Source organism: Phoca vitulina, unplaced genomic scaffold (assembly GCF_004348235.1).
Source record: "Phoca vitulina isolate PV1807 unplaced genomic scaffold, GSC_HSeal_1.0 scaffold16, whole genome shotgun sequence".
NCBI lineage: Eukaryota > Metazoa > Chordata > Mammalia > Carnivora > Phocidae > Phoca > Phoca vitulina.
Genome location: NW_022589719.1, coordinates 144,526 through 168,766, shown reverse-complemented (window position 1 = coordinate 168,766; position 24,241 = coordinate 144,526). Strand labels below are relative to the sequence as shown.

The following is a 24,241-nucleotide window of genomic DNA, read 5'->3' as shown; positions in this document are numbered from 1 at the left end:
ATCCTATGATTTGAATGTCAATCTAAAATCAGGGGCACAGTTAGAGGGCATACAGATTGCTGTCAAATTTAGGATTAACTTTCAGACTCTCAATTCAATATGACCAAGACTCTGTGGGTTAAGTAAAAGGAAAGAGAGGGAGACTCTGCTGCCTAGTGATTGATTGAATGATGATGTAGGAGTTGAAGAAAGCTCTGCAGTAGATAACTGCGGGAAAATCTTACCGGTGGAATCTGGATGACAGATCCACCCTCTCAGGAATTAACAAAACGGACTGACAAACAAAAAAGGGTTGAGAAAAAAAATGGCTAAAAATATAATCCTTTAGTTGTTATTATCCATCCTAATGAAAATAAAACTGCTGGTATAAAAAGAAAGGTAAGGGAAGCAAATAGAACAAGCAGTTTTAAGGCTACTATCTTAAGACAAAAACTGATTGCTCTATTAAAAACCTGGAAGGACGTCCTATTAAATCATGATGTCACTCCCCTGCAGTTGTTGGTTAGCCACTGGAAAATCAGAAGCTATAACATAAGAGTTGAGTTGTTTTTAGATAAAGACCAGCAGCATCCTGAGGACTCTTATAATTATAGATCCTCTGCTAAATGACCAAGGGGCAAATAATTTAATTTGGACACTGCATTGTTGGGAGGACTAATTGGAATGAGTACCGATCTGTATTGTGTTGCAGTATTTGTTATTTAAATCACACAGGACTTAAGTGGAAAATGTGGTCTTACTCATTATTTAAATTAGATATCATAGGGCGCCTGGGTGGCTCAGTTGTTAAGCGTCTGCCTTCGGCTCAGGTCATGATCCCAGGGTCCTGGGATCGAGCCCCACATCGGGCTCCCTGCTCAGCGGGAAGCCTGCTTCTCCCTCTCCCACTCCCCCTGCTTGTGTTCCTGCTCTCGCTGTCTCTGTCTCTGTCAAATAAATAAATAAAATCTTTAAAAAAAAATCTTTAAAAAAAAATAAATTAGATATCATACTTTAAATTAGAAAGAAACTAACATTCACTGTGGTGCAATGATTAGGAATTGGGAAGACAAACACTGTACAGCCAATACTGTAACATCCCTCCAACATTTAAATTGGTTAAAGTGGTTAAAACATGCTCCTTAGTGGCTGGGTTGTAGTTCTGCCTCCAGATCAGGTCGTTCCTGCATTTACTGGGAAATGGCCTCTAATGGCCCCTATATCTGGAAATATATGGTATATGGGTAAAGGACACTTGTGTTGAGAAGGATAGGAAATGCTACTATAATATTAACATAGGTGTTTTTTGCTAGGCATTAACTTAATCTCTTATCTAAAGCTATCTGGTATAACAAAGGTTTGTAGGTTCCCTTAAGAAAATTTAAGAAAATGAGGGGCACCTGGGTGGCTCAGTTGGTTAAGCATCCAACTCTTGATTTTGACCCAGGTCATGATCTCAGGTTTGTGAGATCGAGCCCTGAGTCAGACTCCGTGCTGGGCGTGGAGTCTGCTTAAGATTCTCTCTCTCACTCTCCCTCTGCCCCTCTCCCCCCACACATGCCTGCTCTCTCTTAAAAAAAAAAAAAGAACGAAAGAAAGAAAATGAAATACCGATAACAATTACCAAAGTGGAAAGATAGTTGGGGAAATTTACCTAAAACTCCCAATCAATGTAATCTCTGTGGAAATAAATTGGCCAGAAGAGGAAATAAATTTGCTTTAGAAATATCAAATACACAATTAAATGAGTCTCTCAATACATTTAATAAGGTGATAGTAAATAAAATTGGAAAATAGGATAGTCCAATTAGCTAAGGATTACCAAAACATCTGTGAGTGATTTTGGTTACCTATTGTATAGATCCTGGTGGTTAGAGGTATACTAGCTTGTCTTTTTCTATGTATAAAATATCAAAGACATGTTTGTCAAAGGAACTCTGAGGAATATATGATACAAAGATAATCACCTAAGGTCATGGGGAGGTATCATGGGTAGAAGGTTAACAGTAGGTATGGATCCTTTCCAAAAAGGCAGGACTATCTAGGAAGATGACTTTGGGTATGCTTTTGTACAAAAAAATTTTTAGGTTAAAAAAAATTAGTTAAGCACTGGAGGATTCTGAAAAGATGAACTAGGAAGCACCAGGATTCTTTTTTTTTTTTTAGATTTTATTTATTTATTTGACAGAGACACAACAAGAGAGGGAACACAAGCAGGGGGAGCGGGAGAGGGAGAAGCAGGCTTCCCGCTGAGCAAGGAGCCCGACGTAGGGCTCGATCCCAGGACCCTGGATCATGACCTGAGCCAAAGGCAGACACTTAATGACTGAGCTACCCAGGTGCCCTGGAAGCACCAGGATTCTATCTCCCTACCTAGACAATAATTGTTTTGCCAAAATCTGTCTAATATAACTATTCTGGAACTCTGGAGTCTATTGAAGGTTTGAAACTTTCAAGGGAAGCCTCCAGTGGTAATCTGTAGTTAATTTCAGCCAATTTCAGCTCTTAGCACAGTAGCAGCTACCCATCCTCCACCCTCAGCAAACAGCTGTTCACATGTTCCCCAAGCAGCTTGTGCACAGCCTGCAAAAAGGACCCCATCCTCTAAATATCAGGATCTGGGGGCGCCTGGGTGGCTCAGTTGGTTAAGCGGCTGGTTTCGGTTCAGGTCATGATCCCAGACTCCTGGGATCGAGCCCCACATCGGGCTCCCTGCTCAGCGGAGAGCCTGCTTCTCCCTCTCCCTCTGCTGCTCCCCCTGTTTGTGCTTGCTCTCTCCTTCTCTCTCTCTGTGTCAAGTAAATAAAATCTTTAAAAAAATTAAAAAATAAATATCAGGGATCTGTGCTCTAATGGCTGATGGGTTGCTTCTGATGACAGACGTGTAGAAAAAGAAGGGCAGCCATTGTTGTTGTCCCTCCCCCCGATCATTGCATCCCCTTCCCATCTAGCTAAAGAGACCTCCAGGAAATTTAAAAGGAAAGCATCCACTCCCCATTCCCTTTATTTTTCTCTTTTTCTCTTACTGGGAGCCAGATATTAAAGACTAGAATGTAAAAAATCAATTGTATATATGGGGGAAAATTAGAAAGTAACCATGCATGACCAGGAAAAGGCATAGGCTCAGAATAGACCTAAAAGACCTTAAGATTATACCTCAGGCTGATCCTTGGCATGGAGACAGCCTTCAACAATCACACACACACACACACACACACACACACCCCAAACCCTTGGAAGGGAGAGAATCTGATTTCCAGAGTTACTATATTATTAGATTCAAATATCCAGTTTTCAACGAAAAAATCACAAAGTATTCAAAGAAATAGAAAAGTTCAAAGGAAAAATATTAATCAACAGAAACCATCCCTAAGAAAGACCTGATGGCAAATCTATTAGACAAAGACTTTAGAGTAACGATCTTCAAGATGCTCAAAGAAATAAAGGAGATGTGGAGTAAGTCAAGAAAATGGTGAATGAACAAAATGGAAATTTTTTTTTAAAAAGAAAACCTAAGAAGAACCACCCCCCAAAATATTTTAGAACTTAAAAGCATAATAACTAAAATGAGAAATTCATTAGTGGGATTCAAAGGCAGACTTGAGCAAGCAGAAGAAAGAATCAGCAAACTTAAAGGTAGAACAATGGAAATTACTGAATCTGAGGAACAGAAAGAAAAAAACATTGAAGAAAAGTAAACAATAAGATTATTAGAGATTTCTCATTAGAAACTTTAGAGTCCAGAAGGCAGTGGGCAAATACATTCAAAGTACTAAAAGAAAAAAACAAAAAAACTGTCAACAAAGGATCTTATATTTTATACTTGGCAAACTGTCCTTCTAAAGTGAGGGAGAAATTAAGATATCCCCAAAGGCACAGAAGCTGAGGGAGTCATCACCACTAGACCTGACCTGCAAGAAACACTCAATGGAATTCTGCAGGGTAAAGTGAACAGTAACTCAAAGCCATATGAAAAAATAAAGATCTCAATAAAGGAAAATGCACAGGCAAAATTATAAAAAGCTAGTAATATTGTAACAGTGGTTGCAATTCTACTTTTTTGTTTTTGGAATAATTTAACAGACCAATACATTTTTTAAAAAGCAATCAAAAAGATAGTATTATTGTGACTTTAGTTTGTAATTCCTGTTTTCAAGTCTAAAAGACTAATGCAGTTAAAAGAATTATTAGTTTATTTTGGGGGCATTCAATGTACAAACATGTAATTTTTTTTAAAGATTTTATTTATTTATTTGACAGAGATACACAGCAAGAGAGGGAACACAAGCAGGGCAAGTGGGAGAGGGAGAAGCAGGCTTCCCACGGAGCAGGGAGCCCAATGCGGCACTCGATCCCAGGACCCTGGGATCATGACCTGAGCCGAAGGCAGACACTTAACAACTGAGCCACCCAGGCACCCCAAACATGTTATTTTTGAAATCGATAATCAAAAGGGGTGAGGATGGAGCTGTAAAGGAGCAGAGTTTTTGTATCTTACTGAAGTTAAGCTGGTACAAATTCAAATAAGTGTGTTATAATACTAGGATGCTAAGTGTAATACCCATGGTAACCAAAAAGAAAATAACTATAATAGTTATAGAATATATACAGAAGAAATTTAAATATTTCACTACAAAAAAAATCAACTAAACACAAAAGAAGACAATAATACAGGAAATGAGGAACAAAAAGCTGTAAGGCATATAGAAAACAAAAATTTTCACCAAGATACTAGCAATAAGATCCAACAGTACATTAAAAGGATTATTCACCACAACCAAGTGGGATTTATTCCTGGGCTGCAAGTTTACTTCAACATCCGCAAATCAATCAATGTGATACACTACATTAATAAAAGAAAGGACAAGAACCATATGATACTCTCAATAGATGCAGAAAAAGCCATTTGACAAAGTACAGCATTCTTTCTTGATTAAAACTCTTCACAGTGTAGGAATAGAGGGTACATACCTCAACATCATAAAAGCCATCTATGAAAAACCCAAAGCGAATATCATTCTCAATGGGGAAAAAATGACAGCTTTCCCCCTAAGGTCAGGAACACGGCAGGGATGTCCACTATCACCACTGCTATTCAACATAGTATTAGAAGTCCTAGCCTCAGCAATCAGACAACAAAAAGAAATAAAAGGCATCCAAATCGGCAAAGAAGAAGTCAAACTCTCACTCTTTGCAGATGATATGATACTTTATGTGGAAAACCCAAAAGACTCCACCCCAAAACTGCGAGAACTCATACAGGAATTCAGTAAAGTGGCAGGATATAAAATCAATGCACAGAAATCACTTTCTATATACCAAAAACGAAACAGAAGGAAGAGAAATTAAGGAGTCAATCCCATTTACAATTGCACCCAAAATCATAAGATACCTAGGAATAAATCTAACCAAAGAGGCAAAGGATCTGTACTCAGAAAACTATAGAATACTCATTAAAGAAATTGAGGAAGACACAAAGAAATGGAAAAACGTCCCATGCTCATGGATTGAAAGAACAAATATTGTGAAATGTCTATGCTACCCAGAGCAATCTACACATTCAATGCAATCCCTATCAAAATACCATCAACTTTTTTCACAGAAATGGAATAAATAATCCTAAAATTTATATGGAACCAGAAAAGACCCCAAATAGCCAGAAGAATGTTGAAAAAGAAAACCAAAGCTGGTGGCATCACAATTCCAAACTTCAAGCTCTACTACAAAGCTATAATCGTCAAGACAGCATGGTACTGGCACAAAAACAAGCACATAGATCAATGGAACAGAATACAGAGCCCAGAAATGGACTCTCAACTCTATGGTCAACTAATCTTTGACAAAGCAGGAAAGAATGTCCAATGGAAAAAGACAGTCTCTTCAACAAATGGTGTTGGGAAAACTGGACAGCCACATGCAGAAAAATGAAACTGGACCATTTCCTTACACCATACACAAAAATAGACTCAAAATGGATCAAAGACCTAAATGTGAAACATGAATCCATCAAAATCCTTGAGGAGAACACAGGCAGAAACCTCTTCGACCTCGGCCACAGCAACATCTTCCTGGACACATCACCAAAGGCAAGGGAAGCAAGAGCAACCTGGTTCCAAAGTCCGTGATCATAATCACTATGCTATATTACCCTCAAACACATATGAGTTCTTGTGAAATGATAAGCAGATTTTCCTTTTAAAAAATGACCCCCGAAGAAAGCTATGCATAATGTAAGTCTGAATTTGGGGATTTTCAGAAGGTTAGAGTTATTTATCTCATAAAAGGCAAAGATCAACATATACTTTTTGTCTGTGAAACTAATTCTTAAGACTGATTATTAAGGCACGAGACATTGAATGAGTACTGTTACCTTTCAACAACTTGTTTATGGATATTTTTCCACTGCTCTTTGTCTGAATCAGTTCCTAATTTAGGGTCTAGAGTCTTCAGAGCAACACCAGCAACATTCACCCCACTCCACAAAGGCACTAAAAGAAATATATCTCAGAATAAACTCTTCTTTCCAGTACTGCATCAATTCTTTGAGTTCAATGGGTTTATATTATAAAGTTAGGTTACTACCTTACACATATATAAAAATAAGTTTAAAATGGACAAAAGAAAGAAATGTAAAAAACCAAAATTATAAAGTATTAGAAAAATATGTAAGACGAACCATGAGAGACTATGGACGCCGGGAGACAAACTGAGGGTTTCAGAGGGGAGGGGGGTGGGGGGATGGGTTAGCCCAGTGAGGGGTATTAAGGAGGGCACGTATTGAATGGAGGACTGGGTGTTATATGCAAACAATGAAGCATGGAACACTACATCAAACACTAATGATGTAATGTATGGTGACTAACATAATAAAATAAAATTTCAAAAAATATGTAGTAGAAGTTATTTATAATTGTGTGGTATAGGAGGCATTTAAAGCAAGATGCAACTACAGCATCCACAAAGAAAAGGATAAGATAAGATAAACTATCATAAGCAACTAGAAGGAAAAGAGCAACAAATACTACTCAACAGTAACAAAGCTGACAGGGAATAACTGTCAACCTAAAATCTTATATCAGTTAAACTGTCATTCAAAATGAGGTGAAACTAAAACAGTTTCACATAAACAAAACTGACAGGATATACTTCAGGAAGAAAGAATTGAATCCAGGGGAAGGAGTTAGACACAGGAAATAAAGATAAGCAATACAACTGGCAAACATGTACACAAATCCAGACAGGTATTATACTTAAATAGTAATAATTAGTTTGGGGATATGAAAACAGAATGGAACCAAAAAAGTAGTTAATACTGTTGTCCCTTGAACAACACAGGTTTGAACTGTGTGAGTCCACTTATACATGAATTTTTCCCAATAAGTATACTGGAAAATGTTTTGGAGATGTGCAACAATTTGAAAAAAACTTGCAGATGAACCATGTATTATTATAAAGAAAATAGCATATAATATATATAACATACTTTGATTGAATTAACTGTTTATGTTATCACTAAGGCTTCCAGCCAACAGTAGGCTATTAGAATTAAGTTTTGGGGGAGTCAAAAGTTATACACAGATTTTCAACTGTGTGGGGACTGGAACCCCTAACCTCCATGTCGTTCAAGGGTCAACCGTAATTACATATGTGAGAGAACAAGGCCAATCAAACTTAATACATTCTAAGTTCTATGTATTATTCCAAAGAAGAATAAACACACTAATTATTTTGAGGTCAAGTATGAATACAGACCACTTACAAAGTGAGTGTATAATCCAAAGTAGTAGAGGAAATTAAAGAAAGTTTAAATGATCCAGTAGAAAACAGAGAAGAAAAAAGAAACAAAAGAAAATCTCGCTAAATAGAATAATAAATATATTCAAATCAATACTAATCAGAATATACTACTTTATAAAAAATAAAATTCTGGAATATTAAATGTGAGACATTAAAACATACCTAGGAAAATTATTTTTAATGACTTTGAGGAGGAAGAACTGAGTTAAGAAAATAACACAAGCAAACAGGGTCAAATTAAGGCACTGGTGAAACAAATATTTATCCAAATCAAATCAAAAGCATTTACTTTTAAAAGTAAAACACTATGATATGAGAAGTTTAGCTTGGGAAAAGGAAGGACAGTAATTGAGAGAGGTCATGAAAGTGTCTTTTACCAGAGTGGTAAGTGCATACCAGAGCAGAAAGTGCATTTACCAGAGTGGTAATTACACAGATGTGTTCACTATTCGATGATTTATTGAGCTATAAATTTATATTCTGTATAATTTTTCTGCATATGTTATATATACTTAAGTGAAAAAATGTTTTAAAGTATACCATAAATTTTATCATGGTTTAAAAAATATTTATTATACTATGACCCTTGAAATACAAGGAAAATAGAAGGGCTCATTAAATGTTTTGAATTAATGAACAACTGAATGAATGAACAAATGGTCCTTATTCCCTATAAAATGGGTTTATTGACATTATGGAAAGATTTGCATGTATGACACAATTAGAGAACATTGTAAGAAGTAGAAAGTTCTACTGTACAGCAGATATTAAATGTTTAAGTCCAGAAAAGAAAAAGGTTCATGTGGCCTAAGTAATAGTTTAAACCACATATTATATAATTCTACTTACATGAAAAATCTGAAATAAACAAATCAGAAAGTAGGTTAGTGGTTGCCTGGGCCTGGGGCGGGTGTGAGCACAGGAATGAGAGTTTCTTTTTGGGGTGATGAAAATGTTCTGTAATTATCTTGTAGTAATGGTTGCAGGACTCTTTGACTACACTAAAATCCAGTGAATTACACACTTTAAATGGGTGAATTTTATAGTATGTGAATTATATCTTAATAATGCTGCTGTTTAAAAGTCACACTAAGTTAAAGTTCTCCAGATAAGAGAAACACTCATTGACTTTTAAAACAGCTATATGTTATGTGCAATATTTTATGAGAGATAGCTAAATCCATGAACAGAAGACAAAGTATAGGAATAGAAAAAGATACACCAGGGCAATACCAACAAAATGAAAGTTATGTAGCTATATTAATATCAGAAAAAAAATAGACTTTAAAGAAAATAAGCATGATTAGAGATAAGAAGTATGATTACATTATGATAATAGGTTTCTACTTACCACTAGAATCACCATGTTCTCCAATTATCCAACCATGGCAGCTTGTGGGATGGACACCCAATTTCTCTCCAATTAGGTAACGGAAACGGGCAGAGTCTAGATTACAACCACTTCCAATTACACGAGTTGCAGGTAAGCCACTTAGCTTCCAGACCACATATGTCAAAATATCCACTAGGAGGAATAATTTGTTAGAAAAAAATTAATGGTAACTTCCTTCTACAATTTTCTTTTCTAAATAGATAAATTGTATTTTTTACTTTTATTTATTTATTTTTTTTAAGTAGGCTCCATGCCCAGTATGGAACCCAATGTGGGGCTTGAATTCATGACCCTGAGGTCAAGACCTGAGTTGAGATCAAGAGTTGGATGCTTAACCAACTGAGCCACCCAGGCACCCCTAGATAAACTGTCTTAAAATCAAATACAGATTCATTACAGAGTTCAAAGTGAAGCAAGTCAACAAACAACTAAGGATTATCTCTCCCATAGGTGTTAAAAAGGTTAAATTATTCATGGTAAGAATTTTAAAATTTTTAACAAATTTTTTTGGTTAAAAGAATTTTAAAACAAAAAAAACCCTTTTGAGATAATGTACCTATCTGTATTAAATAAGCAGTAAATTAATTCTACCTTCTTAAGCACACTTAGATTTCGCCTCTCCCTCACCACAGCCTCATCTAATCTCTCAGCATCTCCTACCAGAATAAGGCCACATGCATGATCAGGGCCATATGCAGATGTGAGTGACAAAATTCAATATTCATTAATGAATTAAAAAAAAAAAAAAACTTTCTGGAGTGCCTGGGTGGCTCAGCCAGTTGAGCGTCACACTCTTGATTTCAGCTCAGGTCATGATCTTAGGGTCCTGGGATCAAGCCCTGCATTGAGCCCCAATTTCCTGCTGAGCAAGTCTGCTTAAGATTCTCTCTCTCCCTCTCCCTCTGCCCGTCCCCCCTGCTCAAGTGGGCTCTCTCTAAATAAATAAATTAATTAAATCTTTAAGAAAAAATCAGGGGTGCCTGGGTGGCTCAGTCGTTAAGCGTCTGCCTTCAGCTCAGGTCATGATCCCAGGGTCCTGGGATCAAGCCCCGCATCAGGCTCCCTGCTCTGCGGGAGGCCTGCTTCTCCCTCTCCCATTCCCCCTGCTTGTGTTCCCTCTCTCGCTGTGTCTCTCTCTGTCAAATAAATAAATAAAATCTTTAAATAAAATAAAATTAAATTAAATTAAAAAACAATTTTCTGCAACTATGAAACGAAGGGAATTTCATAAAAAACTCACATTAAACATCATACTCAATGATTAAAGACTAAATGTTTTCCCCCCAAGAAAAAGAATTAATCGAGTACGTGCCCTCTCAATACTTGTGCAAGGGTGACACATGCCACTAACACCAGAGGATATAGATATAAATAGTATTTACTGGAGAAAATCTTAGAAGCAGAGAAATAAGGAACCACACTGTGTACACTGAACTTTCATTATTCCACAGCACAGGTTAGGCAGAGATCCTCTGTACACAATATAGCCAAGTGCAGAGGAACCTCCTTTGGCTAGAAAGCTGGGTGTTCTCTAGAAACTCCTCCAAGAGCAAGAACAAGTCCCACCACCACAATGTTACGTATCTTTAAGTTAGCTTTGGAGGGGGAAAGGAACACTTAGTTTCCTTAAGTAACAAGAAATTTTTTTTTTTTTAAAGATTTTATTTATTCATTTGACACAGAGACAGAGAGCACAAGCAGGGGGAGTGGCAGGCAGAGGGAGAAGCAGACTCCCCACTGAGCAGGGAGCCCGATGTGGGACTCGATCCCAGGACCCTGAGATCACGACCTGAGCCGAAGGCAGACGCTTAACCGACTGAGCCACCCAGGCGCCCAGTAACAAGAAATTTATCAAGGAATATCTGGGTCTAGCAACAATGGTAAGAAGTATGTATTTCTAGGACCAAGGTCTACACACCAAGGGCCCCAGAAAGAACTGTGCATGCCAGGAATGCTGATATCAGCGTAAGGCCTTGCTGTCTCTCCCCAAGCTGACTCAGTTCAGCTGATAGAGCTCTCTGTTAAGCTACCAAAAGGAGGAAGGAAGCAAGCCTCCAGAGTCATGCTGATTTGTATCTCATTATTACTTACATTCACCATTGTATTGGAGGTTTTAACCAGTGAAATGAGGCAAGAAAATAAAAAGGTCTTCAAATTGGAAAGAAAGAATTAAAATTAATAAAACTGTGTTTACAGATGACATGATAATATACACAGAATATCCTAAGAATTTGAATAAAATTACTAGAATTAGTAAGTGAACTTAGCAACATTTTCAAGATACAAAGTCAATATGAGAAAAACAATAGTATTTCTATACACTAGCAATAATCAATGGGAAATGAAATGTAAAGACAACTTTTTTTATAATAGCATCAAAAATATGAAATGCTTAGGGATAATTTAATAAAATTTGTGTAAGACCTATACCCTGAAAACTACAAAACATTGCTAAAAGAGAATAAAGAAGACATACATACATACAGAGAGATATTCCATATTCATGGACTGGAAGACTTAATAGTGTTCAGATACAATCTCCAAATTAATCTATAGATCTAACACAATCCCAATTAACATCCCAGCATGTGTTTTTATAGAAATAGATGAGCTAACTGTAAAATTCATGTGAAAATTAAAACAACACATAATACCCAAAGTAATTTTAGAAAAGAACAGAGAAAAAAAAGAAAATAAGAACAAAGAGAATTTACATTAACTGATTTGAAGATTTAGTGTAATCAAGATAGTGTGATAATAATAAAATAATATATATGGAAAATGACAAAAAAAGAATATATATGGAGATAAATGAAAAAACAGAGAATCTAGAAATAGACTCACATAAATGATAATCTTCAAAAAAGTTGTCAAAGCAATTCAAATGGGAAAAAAAGTATTTTTAACAATGTTGCTAGAAAAACTGGATATTATAATTGAAAAAATGAATGACACCTCACATCAAACACTAAAATTAATATGAAATGAGTTGCAGTCCTAAATATAAAAGATAAAATGTTAAAACTTATAGAAAATAATAAAGGAGAAAATCTTCAGACTTAGGGTAGGCTAAAGGTTTCTTAGCTAAAAGTCAAAAGAACATAGGGGTGCCTGGGTGGCTCAGTTGGCTGGCTCCTGATTTCGGCTCAGGTCAGGATCTCAGGGTTGTGAGATCAAGCCCCTTGTAGGGCTCTGTGCTCAGAGCTGAGTCTGCTTGAGATCCTCTCCCTCTGTAACCCTCCCCCAGCTCAAGCTCACTCTCCCTCTCTCAAATAAATAAAATAAATCTTTTAAAAATAATAATAATAAATAAAAGTAAAAAAAGCATAAAACATAAATAAGAAATTGATAAACTGGACTTCACCAAATGATATACTTTACTCTTTGAAAAATATCATTAAGAACACAAAAAGGCAAGCCACAGACTGAGAGAAACTTATGCAATACTTATATCTGACAAAGGGACTTGTATACAGTGTATATAAGAACTCTTATAATTCAACAATTAAAGGTTGAGTTATAGGTCAAAAGAATTAAAGGTCAATGGATCTAATTTTTAAATCTTAATGAAAGATATGAATAGACCATTCACAAAAGAAAATATACTAAGAGCCAAGGAACACATGAAAAATGCTCAACATCTTTGATCATGAAGGGAATACAGTTAATTAAAACCATAATGATATTAGAATGACTAAAACTGAAAAGACTGACAATACCAAGTATTCGCAAGGATGTGGAACAAACAGTACTCTCTTCTAGTGCTGATGGGAATGTAAAATGAACAATCACTTTGAAAAACCGTTTGGCAGCTTCTAACAGAGTTAAAACATATACATACCATATAAGCCACCCAGGTATTTACCCAGAGAAATAACGACATACATCCATGAAAATACTTGTTCACAAATGTTTACAGCAGCTTTATTCATAATAGCCAAAAACTGGAAATAACCTAAATATCTACCAATGGATAAATGGATATGAATAGAAAAAGAGGATTTAAAATTATTTAAAAGAATAATTACTCTTCAGCAGTAAAAAAAAGAACAGGATCACTGATACACCAAGCAACATGAATGAATCCCAAAATAATCATGCTAGGTGAAAGAAGCCAGACAAAAAAGACTACATTCACTAATGAATGTACAATTCCATTATATGAGATTCCAGAAAATGGGGACAGAGGTAGAATAAGGGACAGACTGCAAAGAGGCACAAGAAAACTCTCAGAGGTAATGGAAATGTATTTATCTTGATTATGGTGGTGGTTTCATGAGTGATTACATCTATCAATACTCACTGTGGAAAAGACATGTATCATATGACCTCACTGATATGAGGAATTCTTAATCTCAGGAAACAAACTGAGGGTTGCTGGAGTGGGGGGTGGGGTGGGAGGGATGGGGTGACTGGGTGATAGACACTGGGGAGGGTATGTGCTCTGGTAAGTGCTGTGAATTGTGCAAGACTGTTGAATCTCAGATCTGTACCTCTGAAACAAATAATGCAATATATGTTAAGAAAAAAAAAAAAAGGAAGAAGATAACAGGAGGGGAAGAATGAAGGGGGGGAAATCGGAGGGGGAGACGAACCATGAGAGACGATGGACTCGGAAAAACAAACTGAGGGTTCTAGAGGGGAGGGGGGTGGGAGGATGGGTTAGCCTGGTGATGGGTATTAAAGAGGGCACGTTCTGCATGGAGCACTGGGTGTTATATGAAAACAATGAATCATGGAACACTACATCAAAAACTAATGATGTAATGTATGGTGATTAACATAACAGTAAAAAGTTAAAAAAAAAATACTCACTGTGGAATGATGTCAGCAACACAGCCAAATAAGACATACCTTCTCACCACCCACCCCTCAAAACCAACAATCTGGCATCCACCCACGGACAGAAACGCCTTTGCTGGAGCAGTGGGATCCAGCACTATACACCAAGGAAACCAGAAGGATACTCACTCACCCATGTGTCAGGCATGTAATCGGCACAGAGGCCTCAGTCCCAGCTGTGGACCCTGCAATGGCCCATGAGCCAATTCCAGCCCCACTTTACTACAGTCCAGGAGCCCCTGGAAAACAGTCTTAGACAATCCACCTATGGATAGGATAGCCTTTCTGGAAGTCCAGGTTTCCAGCAGAGAAGTCCCAGCACACCAGTGGGGCAAAATAATATGAGTTTGGATGCATTGAAAAGGGTAAGAGGAACAGTTTGACTTTACTTGCATCACTCCTCCCCCAAGGTAGAAGAGCTCAGTGCCAAAAGAGATCTTCTTAGCTCATGATTTCCCCCACAAAGGAAAGTCAGAGTGTGTGAGTAAGCATCTACCTTCACTAGCTATGCAAACTCCTACCAAAGAAGCCCATTTCTTTCTCACCCCATCCAAAGTATTGAGTCCTGAGCTCCATGACTGGGGAATGAGAAGAAGCTAAGACAGTGGCAGACAGGACTCTCAAAGGGGCATTATGGGACATAGATCCTACTAAATGTGTTGTGGACTCCAACAGGAAGTGTGCCCATGAGCCACTGGGGATGCCCTGCCAGTGGATCCCCCCAACTAACACAGAGGCAATCCCAGCATTCCACACACAGACCCCCATACACACCCTACTGTGGTTGGCTCCCTCTATGTACTTCCAATGGCAAGAATGAGCATTAGCAAACAGCTAGTGAGCACAGGCAGAAAGCTGGACCAAAACTGTGGGTCAGAAAGAAACTGCAAACTTCAACTTAAGCCATATCCTTCGGAAAGCAAAAGAGAGGCTGTCAGCACTCGGCCTACTGCACTGAGGGTCAAAATGAGGCATAGAAGCTCAAGAATCCTGCCACAACAGGGTGTAAGATGTGTGGAGCAGGCATATACATAGGTCTGAGAAAGCCTCAGAATCCCTAGCAGGGCCGACAGAAGACATTTCTGTCCTGAACTAAGTTGGTAAAGACTAGAGGAGGTTACAGCTACTTCAAATGCAAAGACAGTAACACAAGACTTCAAGGAACATAAAAATATCGGGGAAACATGACACTACCAAAGGATCTCAATAATCTTCCAGTAATCAACCCCAAAGACATGGAGATCTTAGCAAACAAAGAATTCAAAATATCTGGTTTAAGGAAGCTAAATGAGCTACAAGAAAACACAGAAATAGTTCAGTGAAATCAGGAAAACAAAATGAGAAATTTAATGAAGAGATAGAAATCATAAAAAAAGAACCAAATTCTAGAGTTGAAGAATATAATGAGTGAAATGAAAACTGCAATAGATAGCATCAACAACAGAATGGATCAAGAAGAAAGAATCTGTTGAACTTAATAGATATATTCAGAATATTTCATCTTAAAACATCAGAATACACATTCTTTTCAAGTGCACATGGAACACTCACCAGAATAGATCATATATCAGGTCACAAAACAAGCTTCAACAAATACAAAAAGATTGAAGTCAAACCATGCACCTTTTCCAACCACAACACTGTGAAACTAGAAGTCAGTCACAAGAAAAAATTTGGGAAGATCACAAATACATGGAGGTTAAACAACATGCTACCAAACAATGAACGGGTCAACCTGGAAATCAAAGCAGAAATTTCAAAACATACATGGAAACAAATGAAAACGAAAACACAAAGGTCCAAAACCTTTGAGACGTAGTAAAAGCAGTCCTAAGAAGGAACTATATAGCAATAGATGCCTACCTTAAGACGCAAGGAAAATCTCAAATAAACAATCTAACCTTCCACCTAAAGGAGCCAGAAAAATAATAACAAAGCATAAAGCCAGCAGAAGGAAGGAAATAATAAAGATTAGAGCAGAAATAAATGATAATAGAAACTACAAAACAGAACAGATCAATGAAACCAGGAACTGGTTCTTTGAAAGGAGAGAGGAGAAATAACAACGAACACCATAGAAATACAAACAATTGGGGCATCTGAGTGGCTCCGCTGGTTAAGCGACTGCCTTCGGCTCAGGTCATGATCCCAGGATCCTGGGATCAAGCCCCGCATCGGGCTCCCTGCTGAGCAGGGGGCCTGCTTCTCCCTCTCCCTCTGCTGCTCCCACTGCTTGTGCTCTCCTGCTCTCTCTCTGTCAAATAAATAAATAAAATCTTAAAAAAAAAAAAAGTACAAACAATTATAACAGAATATTATGAAAAACTATGCCAACAAATTGGACAACCTAGAAGAAATGGATAAATTCCTAGAAACATATAAACTACCAAAACCACAAGAAGAAATAGAAAACTTGAACAGACTGATAACCAGCAAAGAAATTGAATCAGTAATCAAAAAACTCCCAGCAAACAAAGTCCATGACCAGATGGCTTCACAGGCAAATTCTACCAAACACTTTAAAGAAGAGTTAATACCTATTCTTCTCAAATTATTCTAAAAAATAGAAAAGGAAGGAAAATTTCCAAATTCATTCTTTGAGGCCAGCATTATGCTGATACCAAAACCAGATAAAGACACCACTAAAAAAGAGAATTAAAGGCCATATCTCTGATGAACACAGATGCAAAAATTCTCAATAAAATACTAGCAAACCAAATCCAACAATACATTAAAAAAATAATTCACCCCAATCAAGTGGGATTTATTCTTGGGTTTCAAGAATGGTTCAATACTCTCAAATCAATCAATGTGATACAACACATTAATAAAAAAAAAAGGGTAGGAACCATATGATCATTTCAATAGATGCAGAAAAAGCATTTCACAAAGCATGACATCCATTCATGATAAAACCCATCAACAATGTAGGTTTAGAGGGAACATACCTCAACATAATAAAGGCCATATATGAAAAACCCACAGCTACTATCATCCTCAATGGGAAAAACCTGAGAGCTTTTCTCTATAGTCAGGAACAAGACAGGGATGTCCATTCTCACCACTTTTTTTTTTTTTAAAGATTTTATTTATTTATTTGACAGAGAGACAGCGAGAGAGGGAACACAAGCAGGGGCAGAGGCAGAGGGAGAAGCAGGCTTCCCGCTGAGCAGGGAGCCTGATGCGGGGCTCGATCCCAGAGTCCTGGGATCATGACCTGCGCCGAAGGCAGACGCTTAACGACTGAGCCACCCAGGCGCCCCCATTCTCACCACTTTTATTCAACATAGTACTGGAAGTCTTAGCCACAGCAATCAGACAACAAAAAGGAACAAAAGGCATCCAAATCAGCAAGGAAAAAGAGAAACTTTCAGTATTTGCACATAACATGATACTATATAGAAAACCCAAAATAAACCACAAAAAAACCTGCTAGAACTGATAAACCAATTCAGTAAAGTCACAGGATATAAAATCAACATGCAGAAATCTGTTACATTTCTATAACTAATAATGAAGCAGCAGAAAGAGAAATTAAGGAATCAATCCCATTTACAATTGCAACAAAAACAATAAGATACCTAGGAATAAACCTAACCAAAGAAATGAAAGACCTGTACTCTGAAAACTATAAATACTGATGAAAGAAACTAAAGATGACACAAGGAAATGGAAAGACATTCCATGCTCATGGATTGGAAGAACAAATATTGTTAAAATGTCCATGCTACCCAAAGCAATTTACACATTTAAGGCAATCCCTTTCAAAATACCAACAGCATTTTTCATAGAGCTAGAACAAACAATCCTAAAATTTGTATAGAACCACAAAAGACCCCAAATAGCCAAAGCAACCTTGAAAAATAAAAGCAAACCTGAAGACATCACAATTCTGGACTTCCAGTTATATTACAAAGCTGTAGTAATCAAAACAGTATGGTACTGGCACAAAAAAGAGACACATAGATCAATGGAATCAAATAGAAAACCCAGAAATAAACCCACAATTATATGGTCAATTAATTTTCGACAAAGCAGGAAAGAATATCCAATGGGAAAAAGACAGTCTCTTCAATAAATGATATTGTGAAAACTGGACAGCAACATGCAAAAGAATGAAACTGGACCACTTTCTTACACCATACACAAAAATAAACTCAAAATGGATGAAAGACCTAAATGTGAGACAGGAAACCATTAAAATCTAAGAGGAGAGCACAGGCAGTAACCTCTTTTTTTTTTTTTTTAAGATTTTATTTATTTATTTGACAGAGAGAGACACAGCGAGAGAGGGAATACAAGCAGGGGGAGTGGGAGAGGGAGAGGGAGAAGCAGGCTTCCCGCCGAGCAGGGAGCCCGATGCAGGGCTCGATCCCAGGACCTGGGATCATGACCTGAGCCAAAGGCAGATGCTTAATGACTGAGCCACCCAGGCGCCCCAGCAGTAACCTCTTTGACATGAGCCATAGCAACTTCTTTCTAGATATGTCTCCTAAGGCAAAGGAAACCAAATCAAAAATAAATTATTGAGACTACATCAAAATAAAAAGCTTCTGCACAGCAAAGGAAATAATCAACAAAACTAAAATGCAACCTATGGAATGGGAGAAGATATTTGCAAATGATGTATCTGATATCTGATAAAGGGCTAGTATCCAAAATATATAAAGAACCTATAAAATTCAACACCCTCCAAATGAATAACCCAATTAAAAAACAGGCAAAAGACATGAATAGACATTTTTCCAAAGAAGACATACAGATGGCCAACAGATACATGAAAACATGCCCATTATTCATCATCAGGGAAATGCAAATCAAAACCACAACAAGGGGTGCCTGGGTGGCTCAGTTATTAAGCGTCTGCCTTCAGTTCAGGTCGTGATCCCAGGGTCCTGGGATCGAGCCCACATCGGGCTCTTTGCTCAGCCGGAAGCCTGCTTCTCCCTCTCCCACTCCCCCTGCTTGGGTTCCCTCTCTCGCTGTCTCTCTCTCAAAAAATAAATAAAATCTTTAAAAAAATAAAATAAAAATAAAAATAACACAACAAGATATCACCTCACACCTGTCAGAGAGGCTAAAATCAAAAACACAAGAAACAACAAGTGTTGGTGAGGATGTGGAGAAAAAAGAACTCTCGTGCACTGTTGGTGGGATTTTAAATTGGTACAGCCACTGTGAAAAACAGCATGAACATTCCTCAAAAAATTAAAAACAGAAATGCCATATGATCCAATTATTCTACTATTGAGTATTTACCCCCCAAAATGAAAACACTAAAAAGATATATGCACCCCTATATTTTTTGCAGCATTATTCACAATAGCCAAGATATGGAAACAATGTAAGTGTATATCAACAGACAAATGGATAAGGAAAATGTGGTATATAATGGAATATTATGCAACTACAAAAAATGAGATTGTGCCATTTGAGAAAACATGGATGACCTAGAGGGCATTATGCTAACAGAAATAAATCAGACTGAGAAAGAGAAATACCATATGATTCCACTCATAAGTGGAATCCAAAAAAAAAAAAATGAATAAACAAACAAAAAGTAGAATCAGAGGGTGCCTGAGTGGCTCAGCTGGTTGGGTGTCTGCCTTCAGCTTAGGTCATGATCCCAAGGTTCTGGGATTGAGCCCCTCATCGGGCTCTCTGCTTGGCGGGGAGTCTGCTTCTCCCTCTGCCCCTCCCCCTGCTCAAGCTCTTTCTCTCTCTCTCTCTGTCAAATAAATAAATAAAATCTTAATTAAAAAAAGTAGAATCAGACCTATAAATACAGAGAACAAACTGATAGCTGCCAAAGGGGAGTGTAGTGGGAGGGTTGGGCAAAATGGGGGAAGGGGAGAAGGAGATACAGGCTTCTAGGTATGGAATGAATAAGTTACAGGAATAAAAGACAGCACAAGAAAAAAAGATGTTTTTATATATATATATGTATACATTGTGTGTATACACACACACACACACACATATATATGTGTGTATATATATATATATATACAATTTAATATTCCGCTACAAGAAAGAAGGAAATCCTGCCATTTGTGACATGGATGGATCTTGAAGGCACTATGTTAAGTGAAGTCTGACAGAGAAAGACAAATACTTTATGATGTCACTTATATGTGGATTCTAAAATAGCCAAACTCATAAAAACAAAGGGGTGGTGGCCAGGGGCTAGGGAAGAGGGGGATGGAGATCTCTTATATACTTTGGGTGCAGTTTATTATACATAAATATTACCTCAATGAAATTGTTTTTTAAAAATAGTATGGAAAGATCATCTTTATTCAGTTAAAGGCAGGATAAAAGACTTACCTGGATTTGAAACAATAAGCATCTTACAGTCAGGACTATGTTGGACTATGGTAGGAATGATTGATTTCATGATGTTTACATTACGTTGGACCAGGGCAAGGCGACTTTCTCCCTCCTGTTGGCGTGCACCTGCTGTGACAATAACTAATTTGGAGTTTGCAGATACTATGTAATCTAAAAAGAAACAGAAGGCAATACTTGGATCAAGAACCATAATTACTGTGCTTTACTTCTTTGAAAGGCTATTGTATGACCTTGGTATTAAAGTACTCATCTATCAGCACGCCTGGGTGGCTCAGTTGGTTAAGCATCTGCCTTCGGCTCAGGTCATGATCCCAGGGTCCTGGGATCGGGTCCCACATCGGAAGCCTCCTTCTCCCTCTACCAGTCCCCCTGCTGTGTTCCCTCTCGCACTATGTCTCTCTCTCTCAAATAAATGAATAAAATCTTTAAAAAAATAATAATAAAGTACTCATCTATCATAAATAAATAAACAAATAAGGTACACATTTACCTTCATGTCTGGCATTTGCTGATGAATAGACTTTCCATGTAGTAATGTTACATTGCATAAGCTGAAGGGGGCCTTGTTACTATGACTTACAAGTTTTCACATTTTTTCCAAATAATAACATATTGTACCATCCCTTTTAGCCCACATTCTCATTTCTTATTAAGGCCTGAGGCAATGCAAGTCAGCTCTCTCTGGCTTCTTAGAAACACTTTATGAAGCTTAAAACTCTGAGAATTTATGTCTATTTCAAGATTCTAAGGATGAGCATGTATATTTACTTCTAACTATTATAAGGGACTAGATTTGAGATCACAAAGAAGTTCTTGATCCTCACAAGAAGGTAAACTACTTTCTAAATCTGATGACCAGTCATAAAACTGTTTTACCTATTAAATCCAATGATAATATGATATGATGCTCACTATCCTGTACTGGACTTTTAAAACAGCATTAAATACCTGGAAGTTATTTTCCATATGGATGTCAAAAATTAAACTATCTAAGATTTCCTATATATCTCATCTCTATTTTTAAAAAAATTTATTTTATGCTCTTCTCTGTTTATTTATTTATTTTTGGAATCTCTACACCCAACATGGGGCTTGAACTCACTACCCTGGGGTCAAGAGTTGCATGGTCTTCAAACTGAGCCAGCCAGGTGCCCCCATGCTCTTTTAAAAAAGGAAATCCGCTTAATTTTAAAGACATTATTGTTTCTCCATTTATGGTCATTTCATATCTCTCTAATCCAAAAGAGGAGATAATTTATAAACCATAAACATTTTAATGTTTTCCCTGCCTCGGTAAAGATTTTAACTAGAAAGATAAACTTAGAAAGATGGCATTTCTTTGACATGTTTCACATTATCTAGAAAATTAACTCTCCTTTGTATCACGTAAAAGACCTATATAGGAGGAAGTTCTTTTCTCTCTGCACACAGTCTACTCATGCTCACTCAAAGACCTAGCTTAATGTTCAACTTCCATAAAGTCTTATCTAACCGTAGAAATCCAAAGTAATCTCTCAATCTCTGTTTCCTCATCCCTCTAGCTCTCCCTACTACCCTCTCAATTTTTAGAGAATGGGGAAAAATCCTTGCAACTTCTTCAGAGTCATCTCTCCACAGTTCAGATTATTTGAAATATTATGATGTTCAACAAATATAATTAAACTGTCTACCAAAGTAAAATATCAAGTCTTTTCGTAATCTGCTTCAGAATTATTTTACTAGCTTTGTGTCTTAATTTTATGTCAGATTTTCCAGGTGCCCTGATTCTGTTAATGCCATCATCTCCTCACCTGTTATTTTCTGTTCTAAATATAACTCAATCCTCCAAGAGACAGCAAACCATAACGGTCTGGAGCAAAGACTCTTAAGGTCCAACTGCCTATATCCTGACTCTGCCACTTCCTAGCTGTGTGACCCCGGACAAGTATTTTGCCTGCTCCTCTGACCCTTAGATCCTCATCTGCCAGACTGAGCTAATAATAGTTTTTCTTTTATATGGTTCTTAAGAAAATAATTCAGTGAGTTAATAGACAAAAAGTACGCAGAACAGTGCCTAGTATATATTAAATATTCAATAAATGTCAGCAATTATTATTATTATATTAGCCAAGTACTTCTTCAAATACCAATTTCCCCACTAGGCATCTTCTAATCATATCATTCATAAATACCACTCTTGACTGAATTTTTATAGCCTTTACTGCCTATAATGCTCAAATAGTCCTTATATATGGTTCCTTGTGTTATCTTTTGATGTTTATGTTGTACTTATATTCCTAACTTGATCATAAGTTCCATAATAACAGGTTCTGATTTCATATTCCTCCCTTTGTTTGACAAATATTTTTAGCACCTTCTGTGTTCCCAGCACTTGGGCTCTGTGTTAACTATTGTACATATGAGGCAATTAAAAACATCTTGGATAATCAATAATGTTCCATTGATCTTCACCATTAGAACTCACTAAATGTATTTTCAAAACACTCTATTGTGTATTACATCATTCATATAGAATGTTTAAGAAATATATGTTCAATTTTAAAAATATTAAAGTTAACAACTCCATAAAAATCACACAAATTAGTAGAACATCACCAATATCTTAGAAACCCCTGTGTACCTCTAATAGGTTGCATCTCTATCTTTCATACTCAGAGGTTACCAACCATTCTTCAGAGTTGTTAAAGTCACACACACAAAAAGTTGTACCATCTATGCATATTCAAGCAACATATTCGGTGTCACCTTTGAATCATAAGGTACATATTACTTTAGCTAAATATCATATAACTGATATTTATCCATGTTAACTGTGTCTCTGTAGTTCATTCACTTTCACTGTTGCATAATATCACACTGCATAATACATATAACTTAGTATTGGTATTCAGTGAATTGTTTCTAGTTTGGGGCAATTACAAATCACATCACTATACATTCTTGTACCTGTATCTAGTGCACATGTGCACAAATTTCTCTTGGGAATATACCTAGGGATGCAATTTCTGGGTTGTGGGATATGTTCATGTTCAACTTCACCAGGTAATTGACAAACTTTTTTTTTTGTGAGAGAGAGAGAAAGAGCAGGGGGAGGGGCAGGGGGAGAAGCAGGCTCCCCGCTGAGCAAGGAGCCAGATGTGGGGCTCGATCCCAGGACCCCAGGATCATGACCTGACCCAAAGGTAGATGCTTAATGTACTAAACCACCCAGGGGCCCTATTGACAAACTTTTTTAAAAAAGTAGTTTTAGTCTACATTCCTACATTCTTACATGTCATGCATGAGCGTACCTATTGTTCTACATCCTTTTCCCTTTTCCCTTTCACCTTTTACCTACACAATTTTACCAATCTACCAGCTACCTTTTACCTACACAATTTTACCAATCTACCAGCTATGTTATATTGATATGCCTTTTATTTTCCTTTCCTTGATTACTAATGAGATTGTCTTTTCATATATTTATAGGCCATTTGAGTTTCTTCTTTTGTGAAATGTTCCAAGTCTTTTCCCATTTTTCTACTGGGTTATATATATTTATCTTATTTTTTATTTTTTAAAGATTTATTAATTTGAGAGAGAGAGAGAAAGAGCATGAGCAGGAGGGGCTTATTTATTATGCAAATATTTTTATTCTAAATACTATTCTTTTGTCAATTGTTCATGTTGCAAATATCTTCTCTTAGTTTATGGCTTTCTCTTCACTCTTTTACAGGGTCTTTTTATGAACACAAATTCTAGCTTTATATTCTTTCTTTTATTGTTAGTGCTTTTTGTGTCTTTGTGTTTAAGAAATTCTTCCCTAAAAAAAAGAAAGAAAGAGAAAAGAAATTCTTCCCTACCTGAGATGCCTGGGTGGCCCAGTCAGTTCAGTGGCCG

At 36.9% G+C, this 24,241-nt stretch overlaps 1 protein-coding gene across 4 annotated transcripts in view; it reads right to left on the bottom strand.

Annotated features, from left to right (window-relative positions):
• The window catches only part of LOC116638288 (L-lactate dehydrogenase C chain), a 42,789-nt gene that overhangs the window by 7,075 nt on the left and 11,473 nt on the right, over positions 1-24,241 (bottom strand). Inside the window, exons 4-6 of one of the 4 annotated variants that reach the window (XM_032414152.1) lie at positions 20,339-20,512; positions 9,128-9,301; positions 6,350-6,467 (exon numbers count right to left, since the gene is read on the bottom strand). In XM_032414152.1, the coding sequence (XP_032270043.1) occupies positions 6,350-6,467; positions 9,128-9,301; positions 20,339-20,512 (466 nt within the window). The remainder of the gene's footprint in view (positions 1-6,349; positions 6,468-9,127; positions 9,302-20,338; positions 20,513-24,241) is intronic. The other 3 variants (XM_032414153.1, XM_032414155.1, XM_032414154.1) reach the window with 3 other exon arrangements.